Below are 20,537 nucleotides of genomic sequence, written 5' to 3' on the forward strand. Positions count from 1 at the left end.
CTAGAAGCAAATGCTTCTAGTTCTATATAGTCACTTGTTAGGAGTCAGGACTCAGTACTTTGGATCATGTTTGGACTCATAACATATATGAGATACTTATTCATTCATGATATTTTGGACATCTATTGATATTATGCATTGTTTGGACAGGGCTTTACTGAATATCAATGAAAAATGTTTTTTTAATTCAATAAATGTGTATATTTTTATTTATTGAATTCACCGATTTTTTCTTGATCCGATTAAAACTCTTCGCTCTTTTGCCTCGCCGATTGATTCTTGATTCTGAGTCTAGTAACATTGGTACCTATTGATGGATGACCCACCTTCCTTTCAGAGGGAATGCCAAATGGGAAAAAGAAACATGACCAGAGCAATATGTTGAGGATCTATTGCATCATGTCATGTGCTGATCAATAGGGTTGTTGACTGACTGGCTGTCCAAGGAGGAGAAAAAATTTCTCCTATGGGCTACCCACGTTTTGGTGGGTAACAGTTAGAATACAAGTAATGGACTGTATAATGCAGTATGAAGTCGAATATAAAGGGGCTGTATTCCTTGAGAAGGACAAGCATTTATTTTTGAAAAGGTACAGTTTTGATTACCAGGATAGGCAAAAGGTCCTTGAAATAAGTGGGTGCAAATCACACATGAACAATGTAATTTCAATACAATTCATGAATAGAAATGGTGTTTTCTTCCTTGGAAAAAAATGTATTGAATAGTATTTGACATTTGTCAAATTAGTCAACAGCTAAAAAAAATACCATCTTATTTGAAGCTTGAGAGGAGAATTCCCATATGTAGAAACAAAGCTCAGTAACCAAACAAATTGAGCACATATTGATAACAATACATGACACAAAAAATTATCAATGGAATGTAAACTAGCAACTTTAAGAAAAAAATTACAAGATGAAGTTGCTTCACTTATATAATATATTACACAATTCAATTACAATAATTGAAATAAAATAATAATAGTGCACATAAAGATTTTGGTACAAACCTCATAAAGAAAAACATCCCAAATGCGAAGAGCCAATGGGAAAGGGAACGAATAGGAGAAAACAGTTATAAACCACTGGCTTGCATACATGCTTGGGTTGATCATTTCCTGATCAAAATGTGCACCTAGCTTTGGCAGTTGCTCCTTTACCAACCTTTCAAACTGGAAAAGGTATTGCTGTACAAGAGGCAATCCAACCTGTTCCGCAGAAAAGAAGACTAGACTATTAGATATACAGCAAACAAAATGCATACACATAAAGAAACCTATTAGCAACAAGGAGCACATAAATAATAATTTGTAAACGAAATAATGTCATCCTAGAACTATAACCTGATAGAACCAACAGCCCTCTCTGTCAGCATTCAGTGGTCAGAAACCATTTTCATCTGTTTCTGGTCTGCCTATTAGTCTGGACTCTGTAATACTAATTTGTAAAAGTATATAAAAATATCAAACCTATATGTACTTAGAATTAATATCCAGATTTGCAACACAGTGCATCTCCTATCTGCATGGAAAATATCTGCTTACATGTGTACAACTTATTACTGTCATCCTCATCTTCCTTAAATTCTTATGCAGATTCTTGAAAGCCTCATATTCTCACAGATTCTTTTTGTGTCAAAAACTGAAGTATGCTAATCTTGTTTGTGTCAAGAATAAGGTTGACATTATTATTAATTGCAGTGAAGTGCAGGCAGAGAGATCTCTGCCCAAAAATATTCCAGAGTTTAAACATCTTCAAAGTCGAAGTTCCATTAGACTAGAACTACTGTAGGATCATGTAAGGCCAACGATAATGATAACGGAGAGCCAATATATTACTTGCCTTCCATAATGAACTAAATTGTCTCACCATGGTTATTTTCCTCATCTGCCCAAGCAGTCAGTCACCTACCAAACAGGTCGCAGAGGACAACAACTCTAGCTAAAACAGGCTGAAAAATCAAACTATGATACCAGCAATAGATTATAATAAAGGTTGAATTGCACCTTCCAGATAGCCCACAATTACATGCAGAATTCATCCTATACCAACTTCCATTTTCTGGGAGTCTTCAAATCTTACATTCACCCTATGCAAACTTCTATTATCTGGGAGTCTGGACATCTTACATTCACCCAATACAAACTTTTATTATCTGGGAGTCTTGAGTCTTGACACCTTTCAAATGTCCAAGTATTCCAACGAAGAAGGCAGAATAATTTTAGATGTATCCACATTAGAGCACATGACTATCATCATTGTATGGAGAGAAAATTATTTGGCTGAGGCTCCCTGTCAATATTTTTATTTTATACCTTTGTTTTAACCTTTAATTAGCTGGAGACTTACACCTATTGCAATTTTAATAGTGCTACAAACAATAATAACCTTTCAATAACACGAGGAGAATAAAAATCACAACATTGCCTACGGGTATGTAATCGAGCAGCAAGCAGAGAAGTGATAGGGCTTGTATTAATGCAAAGACTCGAATTCAACCCCACCACCTACAAGTGGGTATGAATGATATGAGATGCAAGTATTGGGTGATATTGTAATATTCCTACTAGGAATTTAACAGCATGTATCAAAACATGAACTAAGCTACAGCAAATAAAAATTTAACACACAAGCATAATCAGTTAACCACAAAAAATAGGGCAAAGAACTGAGCCATTTTATTGATTATGGAAGCTGAGTACAGCAAAATAGCAAGAAAGATAGAACCTGGGCTTGCTTCGGCAAGCTATGCAAAACCCAGGTAACTACATGATGGCAAGTGCTGGAATGACTTCACCCACAAACTCTGCACTGGCCCAATAATTTCTGTGACTGCTGCTGGAGCAGAATTGGAGTTTCAGCACTCAGAAGTGCACAGAAAATTCTGCAAAACTAATTGTGGCATGCCATCACTAAGCCCACAAAAACCCATGAAGGGTTTGGCCTGAATCCAACGGCCCCTGGTGACCCCCAAATAGTGAGAATTGCCCAAACTGACTGCCAGTGCAAGCTACAAGAAATGAACTGTTGAACTGTGTCCCAAGGCCACCCAAGAATTGTCTCACAATTTTTTGCAAAATCTCCTTCCCAAACACCTCACTTCTTCCAGCTATGAACTCCACCAAATCACCTTCTCTCTACCTCTGCGCACAAGCAAAATGAAGAAATCCGGCCCTCAATAAAGCCCCTCTCCCATCCCTGCAAATTGGTGTGGAAATTCAGCTCTCAAGGTAGGAAAACTTATGTAAAAATCCCGGAACAAACAACCCCCCAACACTTGCTCAATTCAGCTCCACAAGTTGCCTTCTACACCCCAGAAAATGTGCACTGCTGGTTGGTACACTGAAAATGCAGCTCGAAAGGAAGCCCAGAATGGACTCTTTCCTCCCTACTAGGGAGACACTCAAGGTTCTCTGATGAAAGGGTTCGATTCCCACCTAGAAATCTTTGTGCTAAACAACACTGGTAATCCTGAGCTAAGCAGCTACAAGAGAACTGGTTTCAATAATAAAAGTGTCAAAAGATCCCAAGTGAAGGCCCTCATGCTCTATGTATGCTTGATGCCTCCCTCTCTCCTTGTGGGCCCCATTCTCCACTAGCACGCGTCTCCCTCTTCTCTCTCCTATCACCACAAGTGCGCATTGCCTTAGGGAGTGCAAATTCCCTCCTTGTGGCCCCCATGATCCACTAAGAATGAGATTTCCTTTTTCCTCCTAAGTCAAAAATGCCAAAATTGCCATGAACTCAAAATTGTAAAAAATTGTGATTTTTCCTAAGTGACTTAAGAAATTGGGGATATTACAATCCCCCCTACCAAAATTTGCTTGTCCTCAAGCAACTGCAATGTTGGGTGTTGCAACACCTGCTCACCCTCCCATGTAGCGTCCTCTTCCGACAAATCCTTCTATTTGACTAGGAACTCCTTGATGACCCTGTTCCTGAGCATCCTCTCACGCACCTCCAAAATGGCCTCTAGAACTAGCACTATATGCCCCTCATTGTCTAACAATGGCAACTCTGTGGTGGCTGTAACATGTTGTCCCAATGCCTTCTTCAGGCACACCACATGGAATACATTGTGCACCTTGCTCCCTGGAGGAAGCTCCCACTCATATGCTACCTCTCCAACGCACCTAACCACTCAGTACGGCCCATAGAACTGGGGCTTGAGCTTCTCTGCCCCCTTCTGCTTAAGTGTCGACTATTTGTATGGTTGGAGACACAAGTAAATCATGTCCCCAACCTCAAATTGTCTCTCAACTCTATGTAGGTCTACATACATCTTCTGTTGGTTTTGTGTTGTCTGAAAGTTATCCTTGAGAATCTTAAGAATTTTTTGGCTCCCATGGATCCAATCTCTAGCCCCTGGGGCCTGACTGTCTCCAAATACCATGTCAACAAAAGAAAATGCATCATAACAGTAAAGAGCACAGAAAGGAAACATATTGATGGACATGTGGTAGTTGGTGTTGTAGCAGTGCTCCCAAAGGTGTAGCCACTTCACCCATGCGTGTTGCTACCCAATCACATTATTCTGCAAGTGACCCTTCAGCGATTTGGTCACAATCTTTGTATGTCCAACGGTCTAGGGTGGTAACTAGTACTGGGAGTGAGCTCAGGCCCACCAATATGAATAGCTCCTACCAAAATGCCCCCATGAACTTGATGTCCCTGTCACTGATAATAGTCTTTGGAAGATCGTGTAGCCTGAATACCTCCCTGAAGAAAACCTCAGCTACTTGCGAAGCTGAGGATTTGGATGGAATAGCGAAGAAGTGAGCAAACTTGGCCAACCTGTCCACTACCATGTAGATGCAATCACGCCCCTGTGCAACCAAAAGACCTGTGATGTGGTCCATGGAGATACTCTCCCACTTCCTCTCGGGAATAGGGAGAGGTTGCAGTGGACTAGTCGGGTGTGTCTACTCCACCTTATTCCCCTAGAAAACATCACACTCATGTACATGTCTCAAGATTTCCCCCTTGAGACCCCTCCAAGTAAAACGCTCCCTAATAGCTCGGTAAGTTTTGAGAGACCCCGAATGCCCTGCCATGGGTGAATAATGTGTGGCCTTCATAATGCTCTCCCTGAGTTGCGACTCTAGCACCAAATAAATCTTATTCTTGTAGTAGATCACCTCATCCATTACACTATACCTGTCATCCTTGAAAGAGCCATCCAAGATCTCACATGGTTGTCGATTCTTGGAGTACTCCACCAATAACTGTGCCCTCCAGTCCTGGGTGATGTCCATAAGAGAAAGTGTTGTGGGCCTCTTGGATAGTGCATCCGCCACTACATTATGCTCGCCCTTAATGTACTCTATCCCGAAGTCATATGCTTGGATCTTATTGACCCACTTTTGTTGCCTCTCAATGAGCTCATTCTACTCTAAAAAGAACAGAAGACTGTTATGATTAGTCTTCACTCTGAACCTGTTTCCCACCAAATATTGTCGAAACCTGGCCAATGCATGCGTGATGATCAACATCTCCTTATCATAGATGGAAACAATCTCTCATAGTCCCAAAGTTATTGGCTCTCATATGCTATGGGCTGGCCTCCTGCATCAAAACTGCTCTAATGCCCTCACCTGATGCATCACACTCCAATACGAAGAGTTGTGAGAAATACAGTAGTGCCAAGGCTGGACAAGTGCTCATCACCACCTTGAGGTACTCAAAAGCCTCCTGCGTCGTACTTGTCCACTCGAACACCCCCTTTTTCGTGAGGTCTATAACGAGTGTCGCCAACTGAGAGCATCCCCTCACAAATTGCCTATAATAGGTGCATATGCTCGGAAACCCTCTCAACTCCATTACATTCCTAGGCATAGGCTAATCTAGAATGGCCTGAATCTTCTCTTGGTGGACTCTGACTCCATCCTCCCCAATCATATGTCCCAAAAACAACATCTTCGTCAACCCGAATTTGCACTTGGACATCATGGCATAAAAGTTGCTCCTCCAAGATGCACAAGACCTCCTCCAAGTGTTGCAGGTACTCCTCCCAAGTCTTGTTGTAGATCAGAATGTCATCAAAGAATACCAGCACGAATCTGCACATCGGCTTGTGGAACACATGGTTCATGCAAGACTAGAAGGTGGTGGGTGCATTAGTTAGCCAAAAGGGCATCACCAAGAACTCAAAGTGTCCATAGTGGCACCTCAACACATTCTTCAAGACATCCTACTCCCTAGTATCTTGAATGCAGATCTATCTTAGAGAAGTATTTGGCTCCCCTAAGCTCATCCATCAACTCATAGATGTGCGGAATCGGGTACCTGTTCTTCAATGTTTTCTTATTCAGGGCCCTGTAGTCAATGCACATGCGAAGGGTCCCATCCTCCTTCTTCAGCAGCATTACTGAAGAAGCAAAGGGACTAGGACTCGGCCTGATAGCCTACTCGATCTCATCCCTGTAAGCCTTGGGATGTCTATATGGAGTAGTAATAACTGCATGTGCTCCCTCCTCCAACTCAATTGTGTGCTCAAACACCCAATCTAGCGGACAGCCTAAAGGAATGTCTCCAAATATCATTGAATGCCTCTCTAACACCACTAGGATGTTTGGGTGTGGTTGTTGTGCCCCTGATCCTGTCTCATAAATCCTCAACTCCACGACCCACACTATATCTCCCTTGTGCAAGTCTGCCTCCATACTGTTAGTTGTCACAAACTGAGGTGGGTAGTTAGGCATGCCCCTCAACACCACCTTCTTCCCATCCAGGCCCATAAACTCCATCTCCAACGCCTTATAATCTGTAGTGACCCATCCGAGGGAATACAACCACTGGATGCCCAACACCACATTGGTGTCTGTCATGTCCACCACAAAGAAATAGTCAATCACTGAGTAGTTCTCAATCATCAACGCGATCTTGGGAACATAATGGGTGCACTACATGATTTGGTCTCCTAGAACCAAAACTGAAAAGCCATCAAAGGTTTGTGTTTGTAATCCGCGCCTCTCTACCAGTTGTGCATCAATGAAGTTGTGGGTGGTCCCGTTGTCTACTATAACAATCACACGTTACCCCTCAACTGTGCCTCTGACTCGAAGTGTCAAGTATAATGCCTCCCTTGACACCTTGGAAAGACGGCTCCTCTCCATCATCATGGTGCTCCTCTCCTCCAATCTACCCTCAATCATCCTCCCCTAGATCATTGTCAGAGAACACCTCTATATAATGGGCCTTGCCCTTGGCACACATGTGTCCCGATGCCTACAGCTCTTTGCATGTACAGCACATCTTCCTCCTCCAGAGATCTCTTCTGGTCTCATCATCTAGTTGTCCACATCTAGTCCACTCCTTCTGAGGGGGTCTAATGTCCTTACCTGTCTTGTAAAGGTAGGCCTAGAGGATATTGGTGCTCTAGTGTTCAGAACCTCATCAAGCATGTCCCTAGTTCGGTTAATGGAATCTTGTAAAGATGTGGGTTTGTAGGCTCTCACTCAACCATGTAGAGGCTCTATTAACTCCTCGATGAACAACATGATCAACCTCGCCTCTGAAATATCAGAGACCATCATAGCTAGTCTCTGGAATTCTGCCATATAAGCCTCAACATACCTGTCTGTTTCGAGTAAGCTAGTTGTCGGAAGTATAGCTCAGGGTCTTTCCAATCAAATCTCTCAATAAGCCACCTTGTGAACTCGGTGTAGGATGTGATGTTAGCATGCCCCAACGTAACCAACCTGTGGTACCCATCCAAGTGTAAAGTGGCAAATCAAATAGCATCTGTCTCCCACATGGGGTTCAAACAAAAGTAGGTGTCCAGCTTTTGTATCCACGCCCTAGTCGAACTCTTGGTTGATCCATCAAAATTTGGAAGTGGAATCTTCCCTTCAAATTTCTGCGGCTCTTCATTGGTTCTACGGCTCTTCACCGCATGGGTAATAGGTTCTGCGGCCTGCGGTCCTCTTGCAGCGCTCTCCAGCGATCCCTCACCACCTAGGGTTTCGTCATATGGCGGATCCCTGCGCTGAGAGGAGCTATCTTCACTATGTGGGCCATGATCTTCGTATTCCTTGGTCTCTCAGTTTTGTTGGTGCTCTCATTCTCCACGAACTGCAAATTGACTGAGTTCGGTATTTGTTACGAGCCTTTATGACACAATCTTAAAGGTGGCAGACCTACAGGGAAGTGAAGGCTGAGATCTGCGAATCTTCCCGCAGCGCTTCAAACACGCAGATCTTCACGCGGCTCTTCAGATCTTCACACTGTGGTTTTTTTCAGATCTTTATTCTGTGGCTCTCCACGCTTCAGATCTGCGGCTCTTCACCTCAAATCTGTGGCTCTTCACCTCAGGCTGAGATCTGCGGATCTTCACGCAGCTCTTCAAACACGCAGATCTTCACGCAGCTCTTCAAATCTTCACTCTGCGGCTCTCCACGCTTCAGATCTGCAGCTCTTCACCTCAGATTTACGGCTCTTCGCTCCGCAGCTCTTCACCTCAGGTTCAAATCTGCGGCACTTCACTCTGCGACTCTACCTCAAATCTGCGGCTCTTCACCTCAGATCTGTGGCTCTTCACTTCTCTTCAGCAATCTTCTGTGGCCTTCTGTGGTCCTCGGCACTAGTGCTACATCTGTCGATCTTGTGGCTTCCCAAGAGAGCATTCCCTAGATGGCTCCTAGCTTCGCGAAAATAGTTGTTGGCTCAGTTTTGTCCGCCTCTGGGGGGCAAGCTCCTGCCCATATCGTCAGTGAAGCCCCAGCTCCCACTGTCCAGGTGGTCCAGGCCTCACTCGATGTAGCTTTGAAGTTCTCTGAAAGTGCCCTAATCTGTCGTTTCAATGGTTTTTGGCCGCGGCTGACAGTTCTCCACAGCTGGATCTTGGAGGTATGGAAGCCTCTAATTCCTGATGCAATTAATATCTACCCCTGTGCTAGGGGTTTCTTTATAGTAGATTTTGAAAACACTGAAAGCAGACAATGTATTCTAGATTCCGGCCCTTGGTTTTGGGAAAAATCAAGCCTATTCATGAGGCCATGGAACCCATCATTCGATCCTTCAACAACAGTCATAACCTCAGCACCAGTTTGGGTGAGATTGCCAAACCTACCCTTGCATCTATGGAATTTTTCTTCGCTAAAAGCCATTGGAAATGCAATTGGGAAATTTTACTACAGGTGCCGAGAAACAGAGGAATATGCCAAAACCACCTATGCATGCATCTGTGTGGAAATGGACTTCAGCGCTGGATTCCCAGCTAAAATACACCTAACAAGTAAAGACTGTGTGGAACCAGAAACTCGATTATGAAAGTATCCTCTTCAGATGTCGATCTTGCTTTGAGACAGGCCACCTAGCTAAAAATTGCCCAAAATCCTCCCAGAAATATTCTGCTAGAAAAAATCACCACAGATCTACATGGTGGGAAGGAGCACAAAAAGAACACTACACTGTCATCAAAGAAGAATACTCTCGAGAAAACTCTGAATCACAAGAAATCAAGCAAGAAAGGAATAGCTCTCAAGACAAGCAGGGGGAAAGCCCCGCCCAACAACAAAAGAGTGAACTCGACAACCCCTCAAACATCAACAGTTTGATTATGCTAACCCCCTCTATACGATATCTCAGCTCCGATTCTACACCTCTCCCTCAAGTGGATAAACTTCACAAGCAAAATAGCCCTCTGAATCCTAGGGTCTAGCCCGTCATACCCCTCAACCCCTGTGGTGAAATTCCTCAACAAATTTGTAAATGCATTCAATTCTCTCTCCCTCTCAGGGTCCTCCACAAACTAAGGCATGGTGGGGCAACTAGATTGCCCACATACAGGTGTGTGAGGCTGTTGGTTTGTATGCTCATGTGTGTGGCTTCCCTCTCTTGTCCCATAACCACCATTTCCATGATTGGTGTGATTATGTTGATTTTGCAAAACTATTCCAATCATTCTGCCCATCATATCTATCATTTGCCTATTTTGCCTCACCAACTCCTCCAGAGTTTCATTGTTCACTCTACTGCCACCCTGCTCAGGTTCCCACTCATTCTCCATGTGTTCTTCCAGCCAAATGTCACCTTCCCTAGTGTTTTCAACCTCTATATCGAAAAAGGGATCAAACCTATGTTCTCTACCATGGCCCCCTCTTCCTCCCCTGTTTTTGCCCCTATAGTAGACTGCTCCACCAAAGTGGTGTGGCATCACCTACTCTTGTGCCCATAGTTGGCGAATAACATGCTCTAATTCCACCGTAATATTCCTACTAGGAATTTAACAGCAAATATCAAAACATGAACTAAGCTACTGTTGAGAAATCTAGGGGGCAGCAAGTGTATGAGATTTCTCTTTTGATGATCACTGCTTGTGATGAATTTTTACTTTTCTTCATTTACTTCTTCTTTCCTTTAGTATAATTAGTGTTCTCTTATCATCAAGCAGCTGCCAAAACATTAAGAACAATGAGACAATAGGACACAAGATGTAGGTGATCTGTCAGGGCCAAAACCTCTCCAACTTGAGAGGAAAACCCACCAGAATTTTTTCTCTTCTTATAGACCTTTAACTGACAAATTCCAAGACCACTGACCATTGACCAAGAACCTCCAAGACCAACCCAAACCTTGCTTTTAGCAACTCTGCAAATTCTAACTTCCAACAGTTTCGACCAGCCCTGCAACTTTTTCTATAACATCGACTTGCCCAAAACAAAACTTCTACAACTTCAATCTGTGTAGAAAAATCTTCTGCTGAAACCCTAACCCTTGCACGTGTGAGAAATGATGGTGTGATCTTGTTCCTTTCTCCTTCGCTTGGGTAGATTCTCTCTCCTAGAGAATTCGGCTTCCAAAATAGCTCCTCTTGATGACCTAACTTCACTTCTGTAACTAGGCTTTTCTGCGGCAGCAAGAACACTAATTCCTTCACACGTGGGGAGAGATATAGCCCCAAAAAAAAAACCCAAAAACTTCATTTTTCTCTTCCTTCTTCGTCCTCTTCTCCTTCGCACTTCTTCTTGTTCTTGAGATCAAACTTCTTGTGATTGAAGTGATTCTTCCAAGTGAAGTCAATGTCTCCTTTATATAGGCTTCTAGTCGAATTGCTTCTTTTAGACCGACTTGTTCTCAAGTGTAGGTCAACTTGAATATTGCAACATGGCTTGGTCTTGGAGGGTTCTTTGACTCGATTTTGACTCAAATAAATTCTTTATACAATATGTAACATGTCCAAATGGGTCATTCATACATGACAATGACCCATAATCCCTAGAAGCTCTCAATGGGAGCTTGACCTATAAAATAAATTTCCTTGAGCATAAAACCCATGCCTCAAGAACAACAATAACAAATTTATTTTTCTCATTACATCAAATACATAAAATCATGATTACATATGTCATTATGAAGACTGAACCTTTTGTTTCTTGAGTTTGTCGTAGTTTAAGAAGGCATTTCATTTCATAGATCTAGTCACTAGCCATCAATAAATCAGTTTTCTCAAATTCAACTCATATTTTCCCTATTTATATGAAGTTATGCATAAATGAAGAGAAGAACATGTTTTGTTGCAGGGATTGTTGATCTGTAGGGAGGAACTCATTCCACCAGCCTCATCTAAGTCTTCTCCACCTTCTGCCAAGGCCTACCAACCCCTAATCCAAATTTCTGTTTTGTAGCCACCATGGACAACCACCTTGGGAAAATCCAACCTCCCTGAAGTGTTGGGCTTAGTCTTGGGCAATGTGCACCTTCCATACACCTTCCCTCACTGTCATACATCTTTTCAGCACCCTATCCCACCATTCTTGCCCTCCTATAGCCTTCAGCTAACTTCCTGTAGAAAACCAGGACATCCTGTAGTAAACTAGGACATCCTGTAGCAACTACAAGATCTCCTATAGCAGCCTATTTGACCCTGTTTTGATCAGAAATGCTAGTCTGAGTATAGGGAAGGCCCTCATCTTGACTTCCATGCCTCTTAATGCCATTTGAGACTAGCTCTCCCATGCCTCTCTCCCCTGCAAAGATCAGATAGCATAACCAAGCATTTACATTTCTAATTTAGAAATTAAAAGACTCTTTTTCTACAATTTCAACATGAGATAGTTAGTGCATGCATATATAAATCATAGAGTGATAGAATAAATTTCCATGTCCAGTTAGTCCAAATAACTAGATGATAAAATGCAAGGTTAGATTAGTTCTCTTTTGCAAGTAGTTTATGTCATTTCCTAGCTAGATGATTTCATGGCATTTCATAGCATTTTCCCTTCAGTAACTTTCATTTCCTTAGTAGACAAGCATTTACTTTCCTGTATTGGAGCTAGCTTTACATTCACTGTTAGTAGTCAGACTCCTTCTAGTCAATAGAAGACTGGTTTGAAACCCTAGTGGTCCATCACCCCAGTTGAAAAGTGACATGAGTAGATTGTTGCATCTGCTGTGCATATAGCACTATCACCTCCAAGTTTGTACGAAACCCTGGGTTGATAAAGTAAAGTTGGTAGCCCTAGGAGTTGCAGCATCCTTGTTGCAATACTGAGGCTCATCACTTTTTGCGCCATTGCCGGGGAGGTGTCTAGGTATGTAATTTTTGCTTTCCTTTCTATTTGACATTCAGTAAATAGCTTTTGCTTTCTTTCTATTTTGAATTCGCTAGATAGTTGCAATTTCTGCTTTCTTTCTATTTTGCAAGTAATTCTGAAAAAAAAAAAACCTAAAAAAGAAAATCACGCCTCGTAGGAGTAGAGACAATTCACGAAAATTTTTGTGAAATACCCCCACACCATCAGATAGTCAACCGTCCCTCTTCTCCAATGGTTGTCATCTTCTCTCTCTAAGTACAGGGGAGTTGGAGCACCCATTAGGTGAGCCACAGGAGATCTTTGAAGAACTTATTGGGATAAAAGAAGAAGAAACCATTCCACACACTTACAACATGGCTACAAACAGAAATGAAGGTACTTTCGCCATCAAGGAAACCAATGGAGATGCTAAGATGAGAAACATAAGCCCCTATGCCCTTCCTCACTTCCATGGTTTAACCTCAGAAGACCCTGATAACTTTTTGTTTGAGTTTGCTTTCATCTGCAGAACCTATTACTATACCTTTGATGACCAGAAGCTGAAATTGTTCCCATCCACCCTTAAGGATGTAGCCTTGTGTTGGTTCATGGGTTTACCTGGGGACAACATCACTACCTTTTTGAAATTTCTAACCCGTTAGAAATTCTTCCTGCACTATCTAGTTTATTTCACCTACTTTTTCAAATTCTTAACAAGTTATTTAAGCATATAAATACTGAAAAATAAACACAAATGCAGTCTCAACCATCTACAAATCATCAACTGAAAGAAATAGACAAACACACAAGGGGCACCATTATTTTTGGACAATCGTCCCCAGAAAAACCCAACGTGGGAAAACAAGTGCAACAATTCTGAGGGTTTTATTATTAAGCGGCTTTTCTTGAGTACAACTAGGTGCCAAACTGGCTCACCCTACAGAGAAATCAATCTGGCAATAATACCTCTCTTCGGAAGCAGATATTCAACAAGTTTACTCCACGAAAATCTCTCCAACGCCTCTCTAAGTCTCTGCGTCAGCCCTCCTGGCCTCTACATCAACCTTCTGATGCTCTGCGGTAGCTCTCTGGCCCTCTGTGTTACTCACATGGGCCCTGGTTGCCTCTACACAATCCCCCTGGCCCTCTGCGTGGTTCCTGCTGGCTCTGCATAGCCTTCTCTGCCTCAGCATTGATCCTTCAGCACTATCTCTGCCTCTCTGCTATGCACTCATTGCCCCTCACTACAACTCTAATCATTGGTTCGATTTCTCTTAGCAAACCCCACTCCAGAAAATCGAACTGACTGATCAACTTGGTGTATCTCCAACTGACCCTCAAGCCTCCTCTTATACTTTTTCTATTGAGTCTTCAACAGCCGAGATTAAATCTCTAACCAACGGCTAAGATTAGATTTGGCTTGATCCATGTCATTTAGAACATTCTCACCCAGTTTTATATTAATACCCAGAAATATTTTAATTTTCCTAAGTTTAGACTTAGGAACTCCGTTAAAAATATTAATTATTTTAATATCTCTCTAACCGGGTGGAATTTCCCCAAACCATTTCTGGGTCTTGAAGATCTCATGTGCTTTAGCCTCTCCACCAATTTTCATGCCTAGAGCACATCCGATGCTACCCCAAATCAACATACCTGGGCTCAGATGCAACAATCCTTCAATGACAAGTATAGGGATTACTGTAGGTCCAAGGATACCCAAGAAGAAATCTTCAGAATGACCTTGGGACATGATGAATCCTTGGAAGATTATGGGGAAAGATTCCAACTCAGCTACAAAAGGACCAGATGCACCTTCGATACTGAATCACTCAAGTTAGTCCTTCTTAGAGGGATCAAGGAAGATATCCTAGAAACCTTAAACATGATGTTTGGAGGGGACATCTACCAACTATCTTATGATGATATCAAGACAGTTTTCAAAAATCATTCTAGGGCAGCCAGAAACAAGGGTAGATCTACTCAAGCTTTGGGCAATTCATCCTCCTCCAACACATCCATCAAAAGTGAAATTGGGAACATGTTGGAGGACTTTTCGAGTGAAATGTTGCATACACTTGCTCTGCAAACGGACACCATGTAGATCAAGAGGAAGCAGGAGGAAGCAGAAAGAGCCTTAGCTGTCTTTTGCCCTAGATGCACCAAGAGGCACCCTAGAAATGAATGTCCATTGAATCTTATATGGATCTGCTCAGTCTGTGAGGAAAACCACTCCACAGACAAGTGCCCTTTCCTGCCTGGATTGAAAGCTATGTATCAAGGCACTGAAGGTGTGACTGAACATCTCTACTATATCAACCAAAGAAGGCCTCAAAGACCTCGATCATAATAGCAGGGCATGCAAGAGGTGTCATATTCATATCACAACCCCAATCAGAATGCATCCATTCCCCCTTGGTGTCCTCTTGCTCATCCTTCATGGTCCACACCTTCTCCCTAGTCTTATGCACCTCAATACCATTCCCAACCTACCAATCAATCATTTTAGCCATATGCTCCCCCACAACCTTAGTGGAATACCCCATCACAGGGGTGGAGGCCCCCATTCAACCAATCTCCAACCTTACTACCTCCACCTCCATCTCAACCACAACTCCTTCACCCTGCTCCACCTAAGCAACCTCAGATGCCTGCTCAGCCAAATCCAAACCCAAACAACAAGCAGGCACAACAAGTCTATAGTGGAGAGACATCCTACCCTGCCTATGCTGTGGAAATTCAAGAAATCAACCTCAAGTCTGGAAGAGTGCTTCCAAATAACCAACCTCCATCTCCACCTGAGGAGCTTGAAGAGGAAAAGGAAGAGAGTGTTCCTCAAGCCAATCCACCTCCTTTTCCTAAGAGACTAATCCATCCTAGCCAACACACCCCATAAGAGACTAAACTTTTGGGTGAATTGAGAAACTTGTGTGTTAAAATCTCACTCCTCCAAACTATCAAGGATGTCCGCATCTACAACAAGTTAATCAAGGAGAAATGCTTCAAACACCCTGGGAGGAGAAAGAAAGACACCTCTACCATTAATGTCATTGGACAACTGTCTGACTTAATGCTGAGGAGAGTGATTTGCCCAAAGTATCTAGACCCTTGAAGTCTTGTGTTAGATGTGCACACTAATGGCATCATTGTCCCCCATACCTTAATTGATCTTAGGGTTGCCATCAATGTGATGACTAAGGATACAATGCTTAAACTGAATCTCCAAGAATCATTAAGGAATACCACAATAGTCTTGCAACTTGCGGACAGATCCACAGTAGCTCCTGAGGAAGTTGTCGAGGATGTGATGGTCTCCATTGATTTCTGGGAATACCCTACTGACTTCTTAGTTCTCCAACCTAAGACCAAATTCAATGGTTATCCTTTCATCCTTGGAAGGCCATGGTTAGCCACTGCTAATGCTTACATAAGTTGTAGGGCTGGGAATATGTCCATTAAAAATGGTCATTTGTCCAAACAATTGGTCTTGTACACTCTTGCTCAACTATCGCTAGAGCATGACTTACCCATATGGCTGGAAGAGGAGGAGGAAGATGAAATATACCATACCACATCTTACCCAATCTGTACCCTAGATGTTATTATAGGAGAGGGGCAACCTAATGAAGATGACCTGATTGATCAAATCCTCCAGAATCAGGACCCCAACACCATGTCGCTTGATGAGTTAGTACAGAAATCTGAAGATAACCCTTGGACTGATTTTTGCCTAGCTGACTAAGGTTCTACCCATGTCAATATGATAGAATTTGGTCTTGATAAAACATTGAAAATCAACCCCTCTACACATCAAGAAAAGGATTTATGTGACATGCTAAGAGAGCATCTAGATGCCTTTGCCTGGAGTTATAAGGAAATGAAGGGAGTGCACCCTTCGGTGTGTACTCACCACATTTACATCAAGGAAGGTTGCAAACTAGTGCGCTAACCTCAGAGGAAAATGAACCCAGCCCTCAAAGACATAGTTAAAGAAGAACTGCAGAAGTTGTTGGATGCAGGATTCATTTACCCCATCTCAAATAGTGAGTGGGTGTCTCCTCTAGTTCTGGTCCCAAAGAAGAATGGAAAATGGAGGATCTGTGTGGACTACAGAGAGTTAAACAAGGACATTAAAAAAGACCATTTCCCTCTACCTTTCATTGATCAAGTATTGGATGGTCTTGCATGAAAGAAGTTCTTCTCTTTCCTGGATGGATTCAGTGGTTACAATCAGATCCAGATCAGCCAGAGGACCAAGATAAAACCACATTCACTTGTCCTTGGAGTACCTTTGCTTATAAGGTCCTTCCTTTTGGATTTTGTAATCCCCCTGCCACTTTTCAAAGAGCAGTTTTGAGCATCTTTGTTGAGCTAGTCCACGACTCTGTAGCAATCTATATGGATGATTTCACTCCCTATGGATGTGATTTCCTGGAGGTTGTCTCTAACTTGGGAAAAGTATTAAATAAGTGCATTGAAATGAACCTATCCCTTAGTCCTGAGAAGTGTGAGTTCTTGATGAATGCAGGGATTGTTCTAGGTCACTCAATATCCTAGGAAGGACTACAAGTGGACCCAAATAAAATTGTTATCATAAAGAGGGTCCCTACTCCTTAGAAGCAGAAGGATGTTAGAAGTTTCTTAGGCTTAGCTAGATACTATAAGAGATTCATAAAGGACTTCAGCAAAGTAGCCTCACCATTTTTTGGACTACTGGCCAAGGACTCTGAATTTTGCTGGTCAGAAAGCTGCCAAGAGGCCCTAGAAACCTTAAAGGACAAGTTAACTATTGCACCCATACTCCGAGGCCCAAATTGGGCTCTTCCTTTCCACATCCATGCTGATGCCTCTCACAAAGCTATAAGAGCATCTCTAGGCCAGATTGATGACAAGTTGCCTTATGCCATTTATTTCATTAGAAAAAATTTGTCCAAGGTTGAATCGAACTATACTGTGACTGAATAAGAGCGCCTAACTATTGTCTATTTCTTGAAAAAATTTAGACTCTACATCATTGGTTACTAGACCTTTATACATACTGACCATGTTATTATCAAATATTTGATGAACAAGCCTGATGTGAATGCCAAAATCATTAGGTGGTTGTTTTTATTACAACAGTTTGATCTAACTATTATCATTGATAAGCCTAGTAGAGAAAATGTAGTTGCAAATTATTTGCCTTATGAGCATTTATTTTCTATTTTAGTTATCTGTCCATGGTTTGCTGACATAGTCAACTACCTAGTGGCTCCATAGTTCCCTCCAAATCTGTCCTCCAAGGAAAAAAGCAAAATTGTATGAAAGAGTGCCTCATTCATTTGGATTGGGGGCAACCTCTTCAAGCTAGGCCTAGATCAAATTTTGAGGAGATGTGTCAGGGAGGAGAAAGTCTTTGACATCCTTTTGGACTGTCATTATGGGCCTTGTGGAGTTCACTTTGCAGCCGAGACGACAGCCTTCAAGGTACTGCAAGTTGGCTACTACTGGCCCACTCTCCACCAAGATGCAAGAATATACACCAGTCGATGTGATCAATGCCAGAGAATGGGGAAACCTACTCCCAAGGATGAAATGTCTTTGCAACATCAGGTGAATCTAGAGCCATTTAACAAGTGGGACATGGATTTCATTGGGCCCATTGATCCACCATCATGGCAGAAAAAGTACATAATTGTATGCACTAATTATTTGACAAAGTGGGCTGAGACCAAGGTTGTCAAGGTAGCAACAGAAGAGAAATTGTTTGAGTTCTTAAGGGAGAATGTATTTTGTAATTTTGGGTACCCTAGAGAACTAGTCAGTGATCAGGAAGCTCAATTCACATCACACCTGATTGAGAATTTGTTGAGGCAACATAAGATCAAACACATGAAGTCAACTACTTATCATCCTCAAGCCAATGGAAAAGTAGAGGTTACTAGCAGAGCATTGGAAAGCATCCTCACCAAGGTTGTGAGCAGCGACAGAAAAGATTGGACTGACAAACTAGTGGAGGCCACTTGGGCCTATGAGGTAGCAAATCCTTGTTGATCAAACAAATCACTAACAAATCTCTCCCTATGAAATGGTCTGTAACCAGTATGTAAAACCTTCGAGAGATTTACCTGTACAAACACAACCCCAATCAATAAAAAGCTTTCAAATGTACACAAGTAGACACAAACCTCAAAGGTCTTTCAGACAACTTGATGTTGCTTCTCAATTTGTCATAGTAGGACTTTCAAACGAATCTTGACAGAAGATTCCTCAACCATACATCTTCCTTTCCTACTTCACATGCAACAACATATTCTATAATTAGATCCTGCTTTCCTTATTTCAGTAGCCCCTCAAAATGCATTTTCCAATTTCTTCTTTCAAGGTATCTATTATGACCATAATATGTCCTCCCTCTTAACTTAAGGAGATTTCTTCTATCCAGGCTCCCTCTTAACTTAGGGAGATCAACTTCTTCTTATGACATTGGAGAATCTTTCATGGCTTCCATCCTTCTTATTAAAGTCATATTGATCATCATTATTCAAATCACTTCCTTCATCATGCTTATCAAATCAACTTTACTTACGAACATCTTCACCATCTTGAAGATTATGTACCTTCACATCTTAGATAGATAAATATGTTTTTGGGGCTGTGAGAGTGGGGCCCTCAAACCATGATCCCGTGAGGGAGATGAGGAAGAGGCCACTGTCACAAGCTTTTCTGAAGTACTCTTTCTCACTATTGTACCATTGATCTACTTCTTCAACTAATGGAAACAAGACTAAACAATCATTCAAATACTTGTTAAACTGAACAAAGCAAAAATAACTTCAGCAACTAACTATAATTTTAATCTAAGAATACATGTACAAAAAGAGGAACCTCTGCTGCTAGGGTTGGGACCTAACCCAAGAGCTTCAGCCCTCTGAGTCAACTTAGTGTTGGATGAAGGTAAACCTTCTCATTATCATCAAAATCTCAAATACAACATAAGATTAACAATCAAAATGTTTTAGCTCTAAATTGCCTCTTGGCTACAACAAAAAATTGAATCCTAATGCGGCCCTTGGCCTTCTTATTTATACAAACTGAAGCTACCAATAGCTTCCTGAAAATTAGGAAGACTTGGCTCCCAAGCTCAGGAATGACTTGTCTTCCCTGTCACTACCTTGCTTGCCAATGAACTTAGAGCTGATGAGATATGGTGGAGGAATCTTTGAATGATTTGAGGAGTTAAGGAGGGAGACAAATCTCCTAAAATCCCTCTTGCTTGTCCACTTCGATTTCCTACACTTAAATTAGCCCAAAACTGCTCCAATTCCTACAATTAATGCATATTAGGCCACATGACATAACATCTCACCTTTACCCTTCTCACTAAGCAAAATATAATAAAATATGTAAGTAAATGTCAAAAAAGTTATTTTAATAAGCTAGAGAGTGGCATTAAGACCCATATAGTTTACCTATTGATGAGCCTCATCACCACATTTCAAAATTTTCATACTGGATCCACCTATCTCAATCAACCATCAAAACATGCAAACCACCACCCACACTAACCATATACCAAGATAGAAAACACTAAATCATTGAAGACCAAATTCAAAATATTGAATACCAATGTGCCAACCACTGAATACTAAATCAATGAATATTAAATACCAACTAAATCACTAAAGTAGATCAATCATGGAATTCCCATCAAACCACTATAACCAGATAAAACTAGTATTCCAAGCCAACAAAACCAATCCATTGAATAAGCTCAAAGTCAATAACAAATCATCAATCAACATAGTCAGATACCAACCATCCTGATCAAGACATCCTTGACAAACAACAACAAATATTACATAATTAATCAAATGTCATCACCTAGCACCACTTCAAATCCTAAAACATATACCCAACTGTCATTAAACAGATTCGCGTATATACGCGACATTTATGCAGAATACTTGCGTACAGATCTCAGAGTACTAAACACCAAAGTCAAACCATTTTTTTGTTTAAAGCAAATCTACCATCATCATA

General features: G+C 41.7%; 1 protein-coding gene across 4 annotated transcripts in view; it reads right to left on the reverse strand.

Moving 5' to 3' along the window:
* Positions 1–20,537, reverse strand: part of LOC149223078 (uncharacterized) — a 211,872-nt gene that overhangs the window by 36,249 nt on the left and 155,086 nt on the right. For all 4 annotated transcript variants that reach the window (XM_089385744.1, XM_089385743.1, XM_089385742.1 and 1 more), the window contains one exon: positions 1,011–1,208. In XM_089385744.1, the coding sequence (XP_089241870.1) occupies positions 1,011–1,208 (198 nt within the window). The remainder of the gene's footprint in view (positions 1–1,010; positions 1,209–20,537) is intronic.

This window comes from Pinus tabuliformis, chromosome Q (assembly GCF_031772625.1).
Source record: "Pinus tabuliformis cultivar Carrire ecotype Pingquan chromosome Q, CPIR1, whole genome shotgun sequence".
Classification (NCBI taxonomy): Eukaryota; Viridiplantae; Streptophyta; class Pinopsida; order Pinales; family Pinaceae; genus Pinus; species Pinus tabuliformis.